At 44.3% G+C, this 18,655-nt stretch overlaps 1 protein-coding gene across 1 annotated transcript; it reads left to right on the plus strand.

The window, feature by feature from the left end:
- The first annotated feature begins 261 nt into the window (after positions 1 to 261).
- C1QTNF2 (C1q and TNF related 2) lies at positions 262 to 12,041 on the plus strand. Its single transcript, XM_085317868.1, has 3 exons — positions 262 to 522; positions 7,869 to 8,120; positions 9,907 to 12,041. Exons 2-3 carry the CDS (start codon positions 7,877 to 7,879, stop codon positions 10,518 to 10,520), a joined length of 858 nt encoding a protein of 285 aa, XP_085173994.1. The 5' UTR covers positions 262 to 522; positions 7,869 to 7,876; the 3' UTR covers positions 10,521 to 12,041.
- Positions 12,042 to 18,655: the final 6,614 nt, after the last annotated feature.

The raw sequence follows: 18,655 nt of genomic DNA on the forward strand, positions 1-18,655 counted from the left end.
TCAAGCGTCAATATTATYCCCTAGATTTATCTGTGTCACCCATCCCTGTACAAACTCTGTTTGTACAAGCAGCAACTACATMGCACAAAGCCTGAGCCCGTCAGAAACAATCCAGGAAAACTGAGTGTTTCACACCAGACCACAAAGGAAGAGAGAGAAAGGAAAAAGCTCCCCAAGCATCAACAGTTTTCTAGCCATATGTGTGTAAAAATTTCTTTCCCTGCCACGTGACAGAGGAAGAGGCTCAGACCCATTACACAATAATAAAAATATGCCTTTGGCAAAGTTGAGCCAAAGCTTGGAGCGGCTGCAGGAAGCTAGGAACACACGCGAAAAGGAGCAAAACATAAATAAAAAAGATAGAAGAAGTCAAAACTGCATGCCCCCCTCAGAAGGAAGCTGTTGCGGCAGGACCAAAGGGTTGCGCTCTGCTGCATGACAGTGATTTGCAGCAAAAACATCTGCTTAAAATTCTGTTGGTTTCCAGTGCACATCAAGATCTCACTGAAGAGTTTTGCCTTGGTGAGTACATTCCCTTTTCCTTTTTTTTTTCCTTCCTTCTCTCCCCTCTCTTAACCTTAACTTTGAAAAAACTTACCAAATAAGGTCTAAATCACTGAGCACTCAGGTTTCTAATGCATGCAGAGGAATCCAGTCTCAAGTTAAATAACCCAGTAAGGAAACAGTCCTCACAGGCTTTTGCTGAGAGCAGCCAGCTCGTACCATTCAAACTGCAGCCTCCCCCCTCATTCTGGTACTAACTGCTAACTTTCGTAACGCGGTTTTATTCATGGATCTGGGAGAGGTTTGCCACAGGCAACCCTGGCTGCTTAAAGCTGAGGAGGTGATGCCACGTCAGGCACAGAAGACGTATCAGTCTCCTTGATCTCTTTTGACAGTCTTTTGTGCAATAACAAGTAACAGAGCAAATTGATATCTTGTATAACTACTTCACAGGATTATATCAAAAATTAAATGCACCCATTTTAGCCGTGCTGCTGCTGACACCAGCAGCTCGCCTTATTTTGTCTAAGCCACTGTTCGGGTCGGCATGCCCAACGCTGCCTTGCTGATTCCGCTCCAGAGACACTGAAAATAATCACCCAAGGTCAGAATCACACTCACAGGGAAACTGTTTATTTTGAGGATTAACCAAGACTCCTTGAGCTACTCTGYAAAATTCTGAAGCATGAAGACAGTTGTTTTGTTTAATAAAGCCTCACATACTTGAGGGAAATAGAGTAGAAAGCCATACTAGTTTGTTCACTGTCTGGGTCACATCTTGCTGTTTGTGTTCAGGTTATACAGACCATCCTGCTCTTATTTCCTCTGTGTGCAGCCATTCCCCTCAACACACCCAGCTTCTCTCCTTCCCCCTGCCTGCATTTCCTCTCTGCACACAGCGCACACCACCACACTGCACAGGCTGAAACACACCGTTCAGTCTCAGTGTGCACTGCCAACCGAGCATCATGTTTGGCAACCACCATTTTTTTGGATTTTTCCCTCTGATTTCATTACAGCCCGGCTGTTCCATGAGCAGCAGGAAAAATAATTGATCCTGCTTGCCTAGGGCTCACTTATGGGCAAATCTTTTCTTACAAATATTCTTTAATATATATATATATATTTATAGAAATAGATCCAACTTTTAACTGTACAATAAATGCAGGAAGTTACCAGGACAGAGGAGGCTAGCGCAGGAGCTTGTAGGAGCCAAGCAGAAGGCAGGCTACTCAAGCAGGTATTTTGTGGCAGCTAAAGCTACAGGGGGAGCATGGCAAGAGCTGCATTCCCTGAAGAGCTTGTCCAAGAAGAGTATCTGGCAGAGACAAGCCTGTCCCAAGCCCTGCCAGCTGCCTCTGCCAGAAGCAACCAGCTGGTCGGGAGTGGTGGTTGCAAGGAGCCCCATGGGAATGCAGCTCCTAGGGATTGTGGATGCCAGGTGTCAGAAGGATGCCCTTCAGCTCTCGTAAGACAGCATGGATCTGCAGTCCTGTCCTGTGGTGCCTCAYATAGCAAGGAAGCTCATGGGATACTAGGGTTTCAGCACAGACAAGCTGGGTTCAAATCCCACTGAATACACAAATGACTGACTGAAAACAATTTATTATGGCAATTGGGACAGAGACAGACAGTCCACCCATTCCCATCATTTCTATATCCTAAAGAAAGCTACAACCCTATTTCCCTCTCCCAGACCTCCTGTGGCTGGGAGAGCCAGAGCAAACAGCACATTCTGTGGAGGGCTTCAGAGATCCATCAGGAAGCACAGGACCCAATAAAGCAATAAGGAAGAAAATAAAACGCTCTAAATCAGAAAGGAGTTGCCACATAAAGGCAATAGGAGCACCGGAACAGAGTCAGAGAATATCTTCATTTTCAAAAGCATTCATTACATTTCATTATGTAGCTATAACAAAAGCTCCTAAACTCATTAGGAAGTTCATTAGGAAGAGAGAATCCAGTAAACACTCATGTTTGTAACATACTTGCAAATCAGAGATGCTCTGTCCAGAAGGGATGATTTTTTGGCAGAATCATCTCCTTTCTAGTTTGCTTCCTGRCAAAGATTTCCCTAACTTACCCCATGTGAATCCACTACACTGTTTTTCAGACTGCACAGACCCCAAAAGATGCCCTGGACCACTCATCAGCAATTCCCATGGGTTCAGCTGAAGGACCCAGGGAATCACTGTATCTAAAACCTAGCTGCTGGACATCTCACACTCTGCCTTTCTGCACTTCATCATTCCACCTCAGGGCACAGATATTTACAGCACATTTTAGAGCCTCTCTCCTTCTCTTGGATGCCAGAGGCTGGCAGAGGTATGATRCAGATCTGATGAGAACATAGGGTTGTAAATTGAAGCTCTGACWAGCATCTGGGAGCCAAATGGGACTTTAAAGACTCAAACTCTAGAGTTAGTGCTGTAGCCTTTGACCATCATCTGTCCACCAAGAGATGCATCAAGCTGCATGAGCCACAGTGTAAAGAGACTCCCAAGGGCTGTGCTGAAGGCACAACAGGCTTGTGTCATTGGGAATCTTGTGGAGATTTTCCCTTCCTTTTTTTTTTTTCCTTTCTGAGTGAGCAGCATAAAAAACACCATTACTTATAAATATTTCAAAAGACATCATTTCAGAGTGAATCAATGGATGGATAGGATATTTTTAGCTGTTGGGAGTAAAAGCACTTTCTGCATGAATGAGATCTTGCGCATACAGATGTGCAGTAGCTGAGGGAGATGCACTCCACATGTGCAGGGCAGGAGCACCTCTGCTCTGACCCAAGCTCTCCCATYGGCATGCTCAAAAACTTCAAGCAAGTCGCTTAGCATAGCCTGCACCAGCACTGCTACAGGCTCTTCTGGGGATGTGGCCAGGACAAAATTAGCATGGTTTACTAGACTAGCTCTGGCTGAAGCCTGGCCTGCCATGACTAGACTTTTGAGACATAAAATAGCCTTTTTAAGTCAAACTGGTGTACCTTCTTCTCCCATCTTAAAATCAGTGCATTGATAGCAGCATACTTGCCTCTGGGTGCTGAGGAGCTGAATACGTGCACTTCAGTAGTACACACAAACTACAGCCGTCACCTGGGTCCCCCTATGCTCATTTAGGAGAGCAGGACTCTTCCCTTCCCTGAGCAGTCTGCCATCATCAGTTACCTCTTATAACCCACTGAACAAACACTCACGGAACAGGAATTGTCACGTGTGAAATGTCTCCAAAACCCAATTACAAAAGATGTTTCAACTGAAGTGTCATTAGAAACCTAAGAACTCAAATGAAAGCACACTGCATGACCTTCGCTGCCAGGTCCACCGCCTATACTTGGGAGAGGTCAGATGTTGATCCGTTTCCAATTGTTTTTTTGTAGCTCATCGTATGTTCCACATTGAGGAGCATTTTTTCTTTTAAAGGTGGAACAGCATGAGGCTTGTTTTCTTTTAAAGAGATTTCTTTAAAAGGTTATTTATAGATTCTCTCATAAATGTGACTGTGCTTTTCATCCCACATGCATTACTATGATGTGGCATGAAATGTTCTAGTAGAGCCTTCTAATTAACACTGACTTGAGAACCACATCAGACAAGTGCTCCATGTACTCCAGTATTCTCTCCCCAAAGAGAGCCAGCACCAGTTCAGATGTAGGTGCAAGAAACCCCAGAGTGAGCAGTGAGTTATGGGCTGTTCTACTCCCAAGAAAAACTTCTGCTCAAATCCCTTCTGACAGAGGCTGGCTCACATCTTGAAACCTGAGGAGCATTATCACTTCCAAAGTCTTGTTCATTTAAAAAGGCGAATGGGGTGCTATTGTCCATTCCAGTATCCAGTACTACTAASCACAGCCTCAGGGGCCTCCAGCGCTGATGAGTTGTCCAAGCTCAGGATATTTTGTTTGACACTTTCTGTGCCTTCATGTCAACTGATGCTRTTGTTTGGAGGTAAATAGAAGTACTTAAGCTAAGAAATATTAAGAGAAGAAATCACCTTCTCTGCCTTGTGCTCCCCCTTGGTCATTTCTTCTCCAAATGAACAGTCTCACCTTCTTTTCAAGTTTTGCTCCACAATGAATTCTTTTTCCTGCCACTTCTTATTAGTGTCACCCTCTTCCAAACAGCTTTCACTTCTCTTCTGTCCCATTTGAGATGAATTACTAAAAGAGGCTTAAGAAATGTTAATAACTATTCTCTATCCATTCCTTAGGCATTCTAGCATTTTGTTTCCATTTCTGTGCACTGAGTAGTCTTTATTCAGCTGTCCTAGCTACAACTAGTTTGTGGTTTCAGYCTCATAAGACCATTAAAGTGACACCTTTCACCAGCAGCAAATAAACTTAAGTACAAGAAAAACAAAARAGACCAGAAGAACAAAATGGCTTAGCAGCCAAATCCAGTCCAGAGATCTGTTTTGCATTTCCGRCTTTTCTGCATGTTCCTAATTATACAGACTGCAGAACTGGGGGGCTCCCAACTCCACATTAATATGTAGCATATTTTCTATTGGATTTGGAGTTCATAACATGCATTTCCATCCCCTTCAGGAGCCAATATAAGAATGACAGCGATAACTTCAACATGGAATTTATAAAATAATTTGAATGTCTCATTTCCAGTACAAGAACTAAGAATAACACTACTGCAGAGTTGCCAAAACCTCCTGTTATTTAACTTAATATCAAGCAGGACCTTGTCCGAACAAAAGATCTATGACAGATTAAAAGGTCTGGGATATTGCAGCTCATGTTTCTATTACATTGGTATTAAACTACTCCAAAATTGTTTGAGCACTAAGGCATGAAGAAATATCTGAAAGGCAGTTTGCTTACTTTTTCATCTCTGTTTGTATTTTGCATTTAGAGTATTTAATTATAGGATTTGAGGATATGACAACAAAGTCCAAGCAGGCAGATGATCATTGCAAAATATTTGACTCCCTACAGCCAGGGGTGGCTGCAATGCRGGAAAGAGATATTTCACACTAGTCTTTTGCATGAATTAAGAGTGCGCTCTTCTTACTCTCATGGATAGGAGTTGTATCAAAGTGACACAGGACTAAATCCTTAAAAACAAACAAACAAAACCTCTCAATTTCTTTGGCTTTAACTTCATCTCTCCTAATCAATGAGCTATGGAGCTAACAAAAAAAACATCTACAAATTTGTATAGGGCAGTTTTATGCTTTGTATTGCATTTCTCCAAGGCTACTGCAGATACAGAAGCTGAAAGAAAGAAATTAAGGCCAAGGGATCCATTTCCCTCCCCTTACCAGCTTGTTTCCATAGTCATACAACCAGAAAATAGTACATTAGTGTACATGTAATAGTACATCAGTCTGTGGTTAGTATCCAAAACAAGAGAGTTTGATTCTATTTAAAGACCATTGRCTGCAGGAGCTGGTGCCATCACTGCTGGGGAGCTTGTGATCACAACAGTTCCCAACCTAACAGCAAGGGGAAGAAGAAAATCTTCAGTTCAGGCACCAGCTTACACATGAGGAGGCCTTGAGTTTGGAGGACGGTTATAGCAGAACCTTTAGCCCATGGATAGTCAAAAATTGYCACTGTAGGGGAAATTTTGTTATTATACCCTCTAGCACATGCAGAGCCCAAATTCTTCTTTAAGCTCTTCTAACATTCAGATACTCAGGTGGATTGTGCACAGAGATGACCTCTTGTGAATTAGCTGTGAATCATTCTGAGTCTGAGCATCTTCTCTAAGCTGCTGATGCATCTGAGCACTATTTCAAGATATCATGAAGAGAAGTTACTCATCACTTGCATGTGCAATCTAACTATTCGCGAACAGCCCCATGCACAGACACCCAAAGGGAGATTTTACTGTACAGTAACTGCTCTGTTTCATTAGCAGTTATGTGGGAATAGCCGTATACCAGAAATGAAATCCTACCAGGGCACTGCCTCCCTGCACAGTGCAGTCAGACAAGCCCAGGAAGTTGAGATTCCCTCTGGGAAAGGAGACAGAGCCTGGGATGCTCCCAGAAAATTGTTGGTAAATGCTGTTTATCACTATTGCATACACTTAAAGCAATGGCTTACTTTACAAAGGTGAGAGACATACAACAACTTGGGGTTTTATCAGTTATCTATGTTTCCAGGTTGAGCATTAGTAAGAAAACGTGAAGGCTCAGCCACCACCACAGGAGAGAAAGGCAGGTCAGCATGGTGAGAGGGAGGTAAGGCAGGCTGGAGGATTCAGGGCAGGGTGGTGGGGATAAGGGAGGGAAGGAGAGTACCCAAGGATGGTTGTGATCTCCATGCAAGGAGACACTGCAGTCTAGACATGGAGCAAGAGAGTTTGCAGACRATTCAGCTATGGAACAGCCTGCAGCTGCGCTGTGGTGGAGCTGTGATAGGGAACAGGAAGGCCAGACAGATATCCTCACCTAGCCACCAGCCTGAATTTGTACTCAGGCAAAATACATTAGGGATGGCTCAACTGGGAACTTGGCATAAAGCCTCCCAAAGCCCACTTCTTAATTTCAGCCCTGTATTAACCAGCTGGTTTTGTGCTTGGATTCTGCAAGAAATCCCAGTGATCCAGTAGCCACACAGGCATTAATTGGGAAGTTTACACCAAAACCCTTTCTCCTTGCTCCCCCCACAGTTCTTCTGCCTCAGACACCCCCAGTGGTGCTTCATCCACTGCCCTGCCTGGGGACCTTCAGACTTCTGTCTCCTTGTCTTTACATCAGGCTATTTTTAAAGATGATGGCAGTGCAGGCTAGGGCTCAGCTAGTCTGCAGCAGCCAGACTAACATCCCTCTGTCACCCCTACTGACTGTTCTTCTTTTACAAGGAAAGGTGGGGGTGAGGGAGAGGAAAGGACAAGGAGATCAGTAGCAAGCGTGAGAAGGCAATCACAGGAGAGGACGAGAAGAACGATCTGATAGACCTCTTTGTGTATCCTCATCCCTCATTGCTGGTTAGGAGACCAAATAGCCACAGACAGACTGACTCTGGATAAGAGAAGGAGCTGCCAGGTGCCATTCTGTGAGAAAAAGGAGGGGAAAAACAAACAAACAAACAAACAAACAAACAAAAAAAAAAGAAGGGATGACCACAGATATTTGTTAAGGGGAAAAGTGTTCAAAGAAGAGAAATATTGTTCAGACCTGGAAAACTGTGAGCTAAATTCCTTGATTTAATTCACGCCAAAACAGTTCCCCTATAGTGCCCCCAAAACAGGCCTATTAGTTCCCATTCTCATAAAAATCTGCAGCATTCAGTCCACAGCAGAGGGAATACTGAATACTGCTGCGCATGTGCATGCTGGCTATGGCTGYGCACGTGCATGCCAGCCACTGTATGTATCATTGAAGCTCCTATCTCGTTTTAATAGGCTGCACCATGATCTCTGCTGTCCTTCTCCTCTGGACTGTGCCCTGTGTGGCAAACCACATCCTCAGCGGCTTTGTCAAGGGAGGGCTGCAGGAAGGCCCTCAGCAGCTGGCATGCAGCGTGCCAGGCCCCCCCGGCCCCCCTGGTCCTCCCGGAGCCCCTGGCTCTCCAGGGACAGTCGGCAGAATGGGCTTCCCTGGCAAAGATGGCAAAGACGGCAAGGATGGGGACAAGGGAGAGCATGGTGATGAAGGTAAGAGGAAAGTGCTTCTTGGAAGAACACATGGTAAAATATAAAAGCAATAGTGTGACAGTTCAGTTAACACRAAGCCTACATGTAAGCCATCATCCCAAGTCTGAGTCCCAGGATAGACAAGTGTCCTGCTCTCCCCTGTCCAACATCTCCCACTCATCAGCTCCTGCTAGTGGGTTTCAGACTCACCCATTGCATCTGGATACCTCCATTTAGCTCATCCACTGCCAGCCAGAACAGTGGATGGGACCTTTTAGGTTTGCATAGAGTCAAATTCTTGAAAGTCTAATTAAATTAAAGTAGTAACTGAGAGGAAAATATTTCAAATTTCATTCCAGTTGCTGTGCCAAAAAAATGCTAAAAAATATTATTTGCAGATGGAGCCTTAATGGAGTCTATTGTCTAGATTTTGTTATTGTCCTTTCCTCCTTCATAGTGAGATTTTCCCTATTTTGGCATATACCCCTAGGAGGAGCAGCACTGGTCTCCCATTCATGGCCTCCAGGGAAATAAAGTCAGGAAAAAAAAGGGAGGGGGGGGAGGGAAAAAAAGAGAGAGAGAGAGAGAGAGAGAGAAGTACTCAATAGTCCCAAAGCAGCAATGGCATTTTGGTGAGCACTCGCAGCCCTGTTGGAGGCCCAAGAGTCTCTTGGCTAGGAGCCACCTGATCACCCTGAAGCAGTGGTGACCAACTCCATCCCTCTGCACAACAGTCTAGGTGCCTCTGGCTGCACTGCCCTGTTTGCAGGGACACAGGTCGTGGGGGTGTGCCTGAGTTGTGACCACCCTGCCGCTGATGCAAGGGAAATGGGGACTTTCTAGAGTGCTCTAACTGGGTAACAAGCACTTCGCTGATGATGATCAATCTAAAAAGATACATCAACATATCCACCCCACACCATTTTCCTAATACTGAGGTGGGGCTCTCTCATTTAGATAAATGCTTATTCTAAGCATCAGAATCAATTACAATAAAAAACAAAACAAAAACAAAGCAGCGATTTCCCATTGCCACACTAGAGTGCACTCCTGGTTCAGCATAATACCAGCATGCAAATGCTGCATCTTCTCATGTTTCACCCTTCAAAAGGGAATCTGGAGAACAGGTTTCCACCCACAGCTGCATTTCAATCTAGTCTTGCTGCAGCAGGTTGAGAAGCAGGATAAAAGTCCTCATTAATTTCTTTTGTATCAAACTCTACCACAACTGATGTTAATCAGCAGTTTCAGCATAACTGGGACAATACCCAACTTGCTTCCCATCTCAAGGCCATCTTTGCAATGAACGTGTCCCAGTTCACATCTCCCAGCTAGGAAGGGCCTTTTACCATACCTGGAATCTTCTTTTACAACAGATTATAATAGATAATTATGTTAAATGTAAAAATTGGACAGGAGATTAAAAACCCTGTCTGCTCCAGACTACAGTTTCCAAAAGCTTTTCAAACCCATCCCATGCCTACAAAACCCAGAGGTTCAGAGCCTGCTCCTAGCTAACTTCACAACTACTTACTCCTTTCTTAACCCAGTCAAATAATTGAAGCAGCCTCTCAGTCCTTAGAAGGGGCAGGCTATCCTGCTCCAGACCCCCTTCGTTATAATACCTCCTCTTATGCAACATAGTCAGCCAGTTCTGACATACTTCCAGCCTCAGGCAGTATTTCATAGGCTTCTCACCAGAGATGTTTTCCTCACACATGAAAATAAACTACTATGATACAACCTTCCACTCACTGTATTATGTCTTTCTCTGGAAAAAAAAATTACAGTATCCTTTGTCTTCTAGGCCCACAAGGCAGAACAGGAAACCCAGGCAAGCCAGGACAGAAGGGGAAAGCAGGAGCTGTTGGCAAGGCAGGTCCACGAGGTCCAAAGGGTTTAAAGGGTAATCCTGGAAAAAATGGAGCACCAGGAAAGAAAGGGCCCAAAGGGAACAAGGGTGAGACGGGGATGCCAGGACCCTGCACCTGCAACGCCAGAGCAGCCAAATCCGCCTTCTCTGTGGCTGTCTCAAAAAGTTACCCAAGGGAAAGGCTACCCATCAAATTTGACAGGATCCTGATGAATGAGGGAGGACATTACAATGCTTCCAGTGGAAAATTTATATGCAGCATTCCAGGTATTTATTACTTCACTTACGATATCACTCTGGCCAACAAACATCTGGCCATTGGCTTAGTCCATAACGGGCAGTACCGAATCAAGACTTTTGATGCAAACACTGGTAACCACGATGTCGCCTCGGGATCAACTATTCTTTCTCTGAAGAAGGAGGATGAAGTATGGCTGCAGATCTTTTACTCAGAACAAAATGGACTCTTTTATGATCCTTACTGGACAGACAGCTTATTTACTGGCTTCCTGATATACCCCGATCAAGATTATCTCAATGAAATATAGGATGAGAGACTATCCTGTGGGGGGAAAGGAGGAAAYGTGTATGAAAGCTTATTCCACCAAAGTATAGCCTGTACATGGACATGCATGAGATTATCACATGATTCCACATTCTTGGAGCTAACAGCCTGTATGGGCTATTTGGATGTTTACTTGATGTCATCAAATRTTCCACAGGTGCTAGGATCAATAGGATGCAGTTTAAAGTAGCCTTATGAGTCTCCAAATCTCTAAGATGCCTGTAATGGTTTTCCATGGCCATTCAACAGTGCTATGGACATGCAACTTTAACAGTAGTGCAGAATGTTTTGATTATTTTATTATTATAAAGCATGCAGACAAAAACTCATTTTCTGAAAGCCTATTTGGAAGGGGTATTGACATTGCAGACTATATCAGTTCCCCTCCATCTCCAATAATAACAATCCTTATTAACACAAAGTTAAACTTCCCTAGCAGCTTAGAAGTCAGAATTGTCAGCTAACATTACAARAGTAACCATAATTCTCAGCCCTATCAAAGCAGTACTAATAAGCAAAGGTGTCAGATCTAAAGGAGAAATGACACAAAGGAATGATCTCATTTTTTTAAAAAGCTAAAGGTAAAATCTGTAGGATGTGAGCTGTTCCACTGAGTACTACTGGCATTTCTCAGATTTTATCCTCAATATACAATGACCATTGCTTGATTGCCCTGCAGTCTTGCATTTGCTTTCAGATAGGCACCGCTAAAGCTGTGATCAGAGCATGGCCTGGACTGTGGAAGCCAAATACCTGCAGGACTCAGATCCAGATCARACTGTGAACACTTCATAAGACTCATTTGAGAGCATGAGCCTTTACTCCAGGAAAATGTTTCTTAGTTCCCCTTTCCCTTCATCTCTGCCAGTTTTTGCTGTAAGGAGATACTTGTGGTGCTGTTGAGATGCTGTTTAAGGACTTAATACTACAAATAGACCCTATCTTGCTTATGATAGGCTCTTCCCCCACCCCCATATCATATATTACAAATGCTCCAAAAATCAGCACTTTACATGAAGAAAACAGAAAAGTCAAAAGCTGAGGTACTGAGTACTTTTTTCCCCCCTCTATATCAGCTAAAACAGTGGGCACAGTGCAAAATGGTTCATTATTACTGTATCAAAGGAAATTCTCCTGCTATAATGCTGCCAAATCTGGCTGTGTTGCTCCAGGATGCCCAAACACATGCTATGATACAGAGGTCTCTGTCTCAGTAGCCGGAAGGGAGGAGCCCCTCTTCCTTGCTATCAGATGTGTCATCTTGGTTTCCACAGTCAATTCCACAACCATTTCTTATTTCCATATGAAAACTCACATGAAGCTTCAGTTCCTCTAAGCCTCATATTTAGGCATTGAAGGGAGATTCCTTACGAACTATCAAGGACATTTTTTAAATCTTACTTTTACAAGTCAAAATGTTTGCATGATTTATGTGAACTATAGTAATTGTGTTGTAACCTGCAAAAATCATTTCAAACACATTTTATAAAATAAAGCTGAACTAACATACTACTGGAATGGTCTTGCCATTTATAAAGTATTTTCCCAGAAGGTATTTCGAAACTCTTTCATTTTCCAAAGACATTGTTGGTTTTAATGGTGGATTTGGTAGGACCAGTAGAACAGGATCATTTCCTTCCAGCCCAGCAAGGAGAGTGCACAGAATYTTCTGTGCAAGAATATTTGCAAGGTGGAAAAACACGAGCTGTTTGTTGTAATGAAGCTGCTGACCTAAAGGGCAGGTGTCCTTTCCTTGACAGTGGCAGCTCAGATRATCTCTTTCACTTCCCAAGCCTCTTTTATTTGAGTTGTCCTGGGTTGCATTTCACAAGCAGCTTCCCAGGGAGAGCAGCAGTTCAGGCCATCACCTTTCTTCCTTGACTCCCAGGTGCGCACTCCCACCACGTTGTGACAGCCATGAGCACACCTGGGACAAAACCACTTTGCTCCCCCAAGCAGAGCAAAGAGAGGGGCAGCCCCAGGGAGGTGGCAGGAGGTATAGGGAAGATGGGCAGCATTGCCTCCCTGCAAAACCACTCAGCAGGTGGTGGGTGCACCACCACCACTTCAAGCCCCAGACCCTTCTTCTCCATTCAATTCATTACCTATCCCCCTTCCCCCCCCCCAAAAAAAAAAAATCAATTCTACTTTTTGATTTGGGCTCAGGTTAGTTTTCTGCTAATCTTGTGAGCTGAATCCACTCAGACCAAAGCAGGTACTAGAGCTGGGAGAGGCCAGAGCGCCCTACTAGGAATAACAGTGAGAAGCGAAGGGCTGAGGGGAAGCAGCCGTGAGCAGTTTGGTCATCTCAGTTGCACCATGAACTTTACAGCCCTCCTGTTACCCAASGAAGGGGCCCCAGAAGCGAGTGTTCCCTCCACGGGTCGATCATCGCCAAAGGACTCGAGCTGGATTCCCGGAATGAGAAGCAGTGGGAAGTTACCTGTCTGGCAAAGCATCTTTTCCGGTCTAGTGAAATGGGAAATCTGAAAATTAGTTTTTAAGTCTGGAATATCAAAACACAAATCATCAGTAATGTTGAACCCTGAAAGTGCTTAGTACTATAGGGTTTCCTTGCAKCTTGGGACTGTGGAGTCCTCCCTCGAGGAGCGGCACAGGGAGCACTGGCTCCCACATGCTAGTGTCAGTCCTCAGCAGCGGCTCCAGGCACGGYACCAGCTCGCTGTGCTGGCAGCCCTACGGCACGGCACGCAGCTCGAGTCAAGCCCCAGCCCAAGCATCTGCTGCCAGTCAGCAACTCAGTTACCAGAAAGAAATGAAAACTCAGAAGCCAACAGAATGGAGCCAGCAAAAGGGAGAGSGACAGTTTCTTCACAGAGGATTAAACCTCCCATTGGACTAAGTCACCTAAAGACACTGTGCATCAGGTAAGCATTTCCCCGAACRAGGCACGAATGTCTGAAGCGATACATGCGGGTTGCTTTGGCATGTGTTCCTCTGAAAATATGAATTTCCTCTAATGATGCCTTAGGAACAAACAAGGTAATTTGCTTGCTGAACAAAGCACGATCCTGTAACAAGAATCATTTTAACAAACTGTGGGCTTCCTTCTTCCTTGTCATGGAAAAGAGGGAGAAAAAAAGGCAGTGGGCAAGTTAGGAAGTACATCCAGGTCACTGCAGGGCCAAACATTAAAACATTAAGAGCCACGCTCGAGATAAATAAATAAATAAAGCACAAGAAAAATCCCTTCCCCACGCCCCAAAGCCTGACTGGCTCAGACCTAGGAGAATTACACATTCTGGCTTGCTCGCGTGTCTTCAGGCTGCCTTTATTTTGTGCTCACTTTTCCCCTGTAGCCAAGCAGGCTAATTTTTTAAACTGAAGAAAGATTTCCATGAAATCTCCTCATTCCAGGAACACGGYGTTTCTGGAAGAACACCAAATCAGACTGTGAGTCCTCCAGGCTCTGGCTTTCGCCACCACACTATCCGGAGCAAGCATTGCTTCCACCCTCGGTGCACTTGCCTTGGCCCCAGCCACGAGTGTCAGATGTGCCCTCTGCGGCCTTTTGCTCTGAGACTGGGCATGAGATCCCTCCTGCGCGTTAACACGCTAGCAACAGGGATGCAAGGAAAGCCGGATGCACCCATATTTGTTATTTGTTCAGCTTTTGCCTCCCTAAGGATCTTTCTATCCCAGAAACAAGGCTCAGGCGATTCCTCTTGTGCTTCGTCACAGACCACCACGTGGCTGTGGCTCACCACCTCTAAGGCAGCCTCCCCAAGCCCCCACCCACCTTCAGGGCTCTTCGTWAAAGCACCTTGAGGTTTATTTTTGTACATCTGCTACACACAGTTCAACCCTAACAACAAATGGAACAAACATGGAGGAAAAAAAAAATCTTTCCAGTGGAAAAATAACATTTGTCCTGGATTCAACAAGTGCTGGCTACGTGGAAAGTAACGGTGCGATGTCCCAGCTGGAAGGGAGGTGCAGAGCAGAGCAGCCCGCCGGCCAGGCTGCCGAGAGCCGTACCTTCAAACCCCTGTCGCCTCTCCTCTGCAGGGAGGCTACGCGGGGGAGGACCCACGTTTCGCAGGAGGTGCCCGAGGGAGCGTTTCCTCGACGCCGCGGGTTCCACAGCGCCCCAGGTTAGCGCATCTTTAGTTATGCCTGTTAACACTTGACATTTAGCACTAAGAAAAGAAAAATCGGTTTTTCTGTTCTTCCGGGTTTTGTCAAGGCACCGCATGCTGCTTAGTCAACTTCCTTGCTAATTAACATCACATCCCTAACGATGCCCGTTGTCACAGGGCTGCCACAGCTCCGCACGGCCCCGCTGCCCGACAGCGGCGGTCCCACGAGCCTTCCCTTCCCACCACCCCAAGTTACTTCCACACCCGGAACAAGCCAGCTCATCGCAGCCGGACGGCGCTGCCCTGTGCCGCCAGCCCTTCCCGCGCCTCGGCTCCACGGTTTACAGTTGTCAGGTCACAGGAGCCCGCGGCAGAGCCCTCCAGCAGCGCTACGGACCTCAGCGCACCCGTACCTGCCTCTCAGCTTATAGCACGTGACATCTTACTGGATGGGAAAAAATAATAAGGAAAGTTCCTCCCCACCACATCCCCTTTCTGCTACCGTTACAAATCTAATAATTTCCCTATCATTCACCATTGCATTTTTCAACTAATACATTGGGGGGAGGCCCCATGGGTGCTTGATAGGTCAAGAAATGAAAGACTTCTATAAGGAAGGATTCATTCACAGAGTTCCTGGTTTCCACAGAAACCACCAGCTGAGAGGAGAAATACACTGTGCTTAGACCAGAGAAGTGGGAATGAAAAGACAGTGTGTTTGAAGAGAAAGTTCATGGGAGCTCGTCTTGTGCATCGTGTCATTTCTCAAACAAAAACCTCAGATATTGCAAGCTGCTATGAAGAAAAGGACCCAGAAGCCTCCCATGGCACCACAGCCCATAGGGCCCCAGAGTAAGGAGCAAGCAAAGCAAAATCCCCACCCAACCCATTCAGCATTGATGGAAAATGAGGAAAATGCAGGCTGCAACTATTTTCAAGCTTTTAAATACAGACTCCTCAATCTGCATAAAATATTTTCAGTACAGTGTTATTTTTCTTAAGCCTTAGGACAATGATTGCAATGTTGTTCTTCTTCCCTTGCATTGCTAGGGGTTTATTAGTCTGGCACGGACACACATCCAACAGGGACTCGCTGAGGCTAACAAAGCGGCTCCTGCCAAACAGGCTTAAAATTTGCAGTTCTTGAGCACAGTCCTAATCCTGTAACATTACCCCCTTTTTAGCAAATCTCACACCTTGTCTCTGACAACAAGAGGTAAAAACAGGCTGCACTCCTCTGAACACTTGAACTCCCCAGGGAATGGGACAGCCCTGCTCTCACCCCTCCCTTGGGTCCTTCTTCTAGGGCACTACAGAGGTCTGACCCAGCATGAACCAGCTCCAGCAAAGTAGGGGCATGGCTCCATGCAACTCAAGGAATATTTCCCCCACTAGGCTTGCCTTCTGCTCCTTGTTACATAGCACCACCTGTGCTCATGCTGGGAGAGGATGTGACAGCCTGGATTTGGGGCACAAAAGGAACCGCTCCAATGTAACATAAGGAAGAGGTCCTGGCTTACCTCTTACTGCTCCCAGGTATCCCATCTCACTGCTTCTTTTGTACTAGCTCCAGATCACTCCATGAGTCAATTTAACTCTCTAAAATCACAGGAAACTAACCTAGTGGGAAAAAAAAATGGGTTCAGAGGTAATCAGGAAAACATGTGATGAACAGTAAAGCTGGTGCAAGGCAAATGGAGGAACCATGCAAGCAGGGCAGCAGAAATTGGAGCAAGGCATAGAGAGTCATAGAACCATCTCATGTCTCCTCAGCAGGAACCTGGAGCACTGCAAAAGTACTCAGAAGRGCTTAAACTAGCACTCAACATATTGCTGAGCCAATCTAGCTTTGGTATCCTGGCTAAGTAGAGGCATGTGGGGTGTGAGCAAGCCAGGCAGCTCACCTGTGAAGGGGGAGTGCAAGTGCGAAGTGTTCCCAGGTTGAGCTGGCCTTGCACTGGTTGCAGGAGGAGCTCCCTCTACTTCTGGCAGCCAGGAATGTATAAAACTGACCCAAATGGCCTTCTGCATGCAGCTCCTTGGGTAGGAGCTTGGTCAGCAGCAGCAGGTTATGGTATTATGCTTGAAACTTGACTGAAACTATTTTTCTTCCCCTCTCCCTTCTTTCTCTCTTCACCTAGGCTAAACCAGAAGAGGCTTCACTCCTTGCTGGCATGGAGTGCTGGGTTTCCACTGCTCTCTTCCCTAGCTGAGCCTCTGCCCTCTCTGATCCTGTTGTATTCATGGGTAGGATACGGGTTGCCTGAATTGCCCTCTGGTTACTCTGAGGTTTTTGTCCTATTTTCAGATAGTTTTGCTAAGCCTAAAAGCAATGTTATTACTCCAGTAYCAGAACTGTAACACTAAGAGTAAAGATGTAATCTTTAATCAGTCTCTCAATGTAGATGAYTCTATTGTTTTGAAATGAGCTTATTCCAATGAAGTTTAACTGACTGCACATATGTTTCTACCCAATCATGATTTATTAATGATGACAGACTAATATAAAACTTCCCTAAATTAATATAAGCTCTGAGCAAAGCTATTTACTTTTGGAATCCCCATGGGATTTTATTTTGAGTTAACTCAGTCTGTTTTTAAAAACACTTGAAAATTAAATCAATACAGTTCTGATGTGGAAATAAGCCTATATTTTAACTCAAACTTTATTTGTTTTATCAGAATTTGATGATAACTTGAAAGATCTTGCTTGTATGGCAAATGCATACTGCAGCTGCAGTCAACTTCTATAATAGCAGAGGCTTGGACTGATACAGTATCTAGGTATCACTTGTTCAACTACTAAATAGAATAGTTACCGGAGTCCTTGTTTTATGCACCTGGCCTTGCTGGCACTCCCTCCTTCAAAATATTCCAAGGTTCAAGGCTAAGCTTATGCTCTTATTGAGTCTGTGTCCATTTTGTTACTGTAAATATTTTATGACGCCAAAGACTGTGTGTGTGTGTGTGTGTGTGTGTATATATATATATATATATATATAAAATCAGTCTCGTACTCTGAGCACTAGTAACAGGTGTGCTACAGAAAGGAGAACTACCTCAATTAGGGCAGCAGGCTTTTTCTGTGTTGGTTTCCTTTTTTAAATATGAATGCAGGTTGAGATCAGCCAAATCTGCAGAAAGACTCTTTCTGTAGATCATACTTGTTTCATTTCCAGATGGAAAAAGTGAAACATATACGGGCCATATTCTGGAGAAGTAAACAAAACAAAAGAACTTCTGTCTGGAGAATTGAAACAATCATTATACAGAATAGTTTTCTATTTCATATGGAATCTCAAGTTTTTTTTTTTTTAGTAATATTAAATATAGGAGCTTTGAAAGAATAGATGATACAGATATAAAGAACATCTGAAAATCCATACTGTAGTCATGTTACTGAAACTTGATTTGAAAGAAGTTACATGTTATTCTTTCTTTCATATTAACACTAATAAATTTGACAACTATTGAAATGATACAAATGTTCATTTTCTACAATAAATACGTACATCTTTGTATAAACTGTAAAAGGATTATTTCTGTTYCTTATAAGGAAGGGCTCAGGTTGTTACTCAACAATGTGGCAGCTTTTAGCTAAAGGCTTAATGGCTGCATCCACTCAACTTCATTGATTCTCTTTTATAGTGGGAACTAGCCAACAAACCTATAAACAACTGGGATGTGCCTTCCCCAGAAGAACTGGGGAACAACAATTTTTTTTTTGGGGGGGGGGGGGGCAAAAAAATGTTTTCCTAGGAACACTAAAATCAACACAAATACTTTATTTTATTGAAAGATGCTGGGTTTTATTTTTCCTTTCCTTTTGGAAAATAACTAATAAACAAGCATTTCATGAGTCTTTTTTTAATTCCTGTGCAGAATGACTGGCAACTTGCAGGAGAAAAATCAAAAAAGCTAATTCTAAAACTAATTCTAAAAATGATGTGTAGTTCCTTAAATGGGAAAGTCACTACTAGGCCTGAGTAAATTTTTGCATGGAAATTCTTAATGATGA

The sequence above is a fragment of the Rhea americana genome, unplaced genomic scaffold, assembly GCF_003343005.1.
Source record: "Rhea americana isolate MKP2758 unplaced genomic scaffold, rheAme1 scaffold_51, whole genome shotgun sequence".
Classification (NCBI taxonomy): domain Eukaryota; kingdom Metazoa; phylum Chordata; class Aves; order Rheiformes; family Rheidae; genus Rhea; species Rhea americana.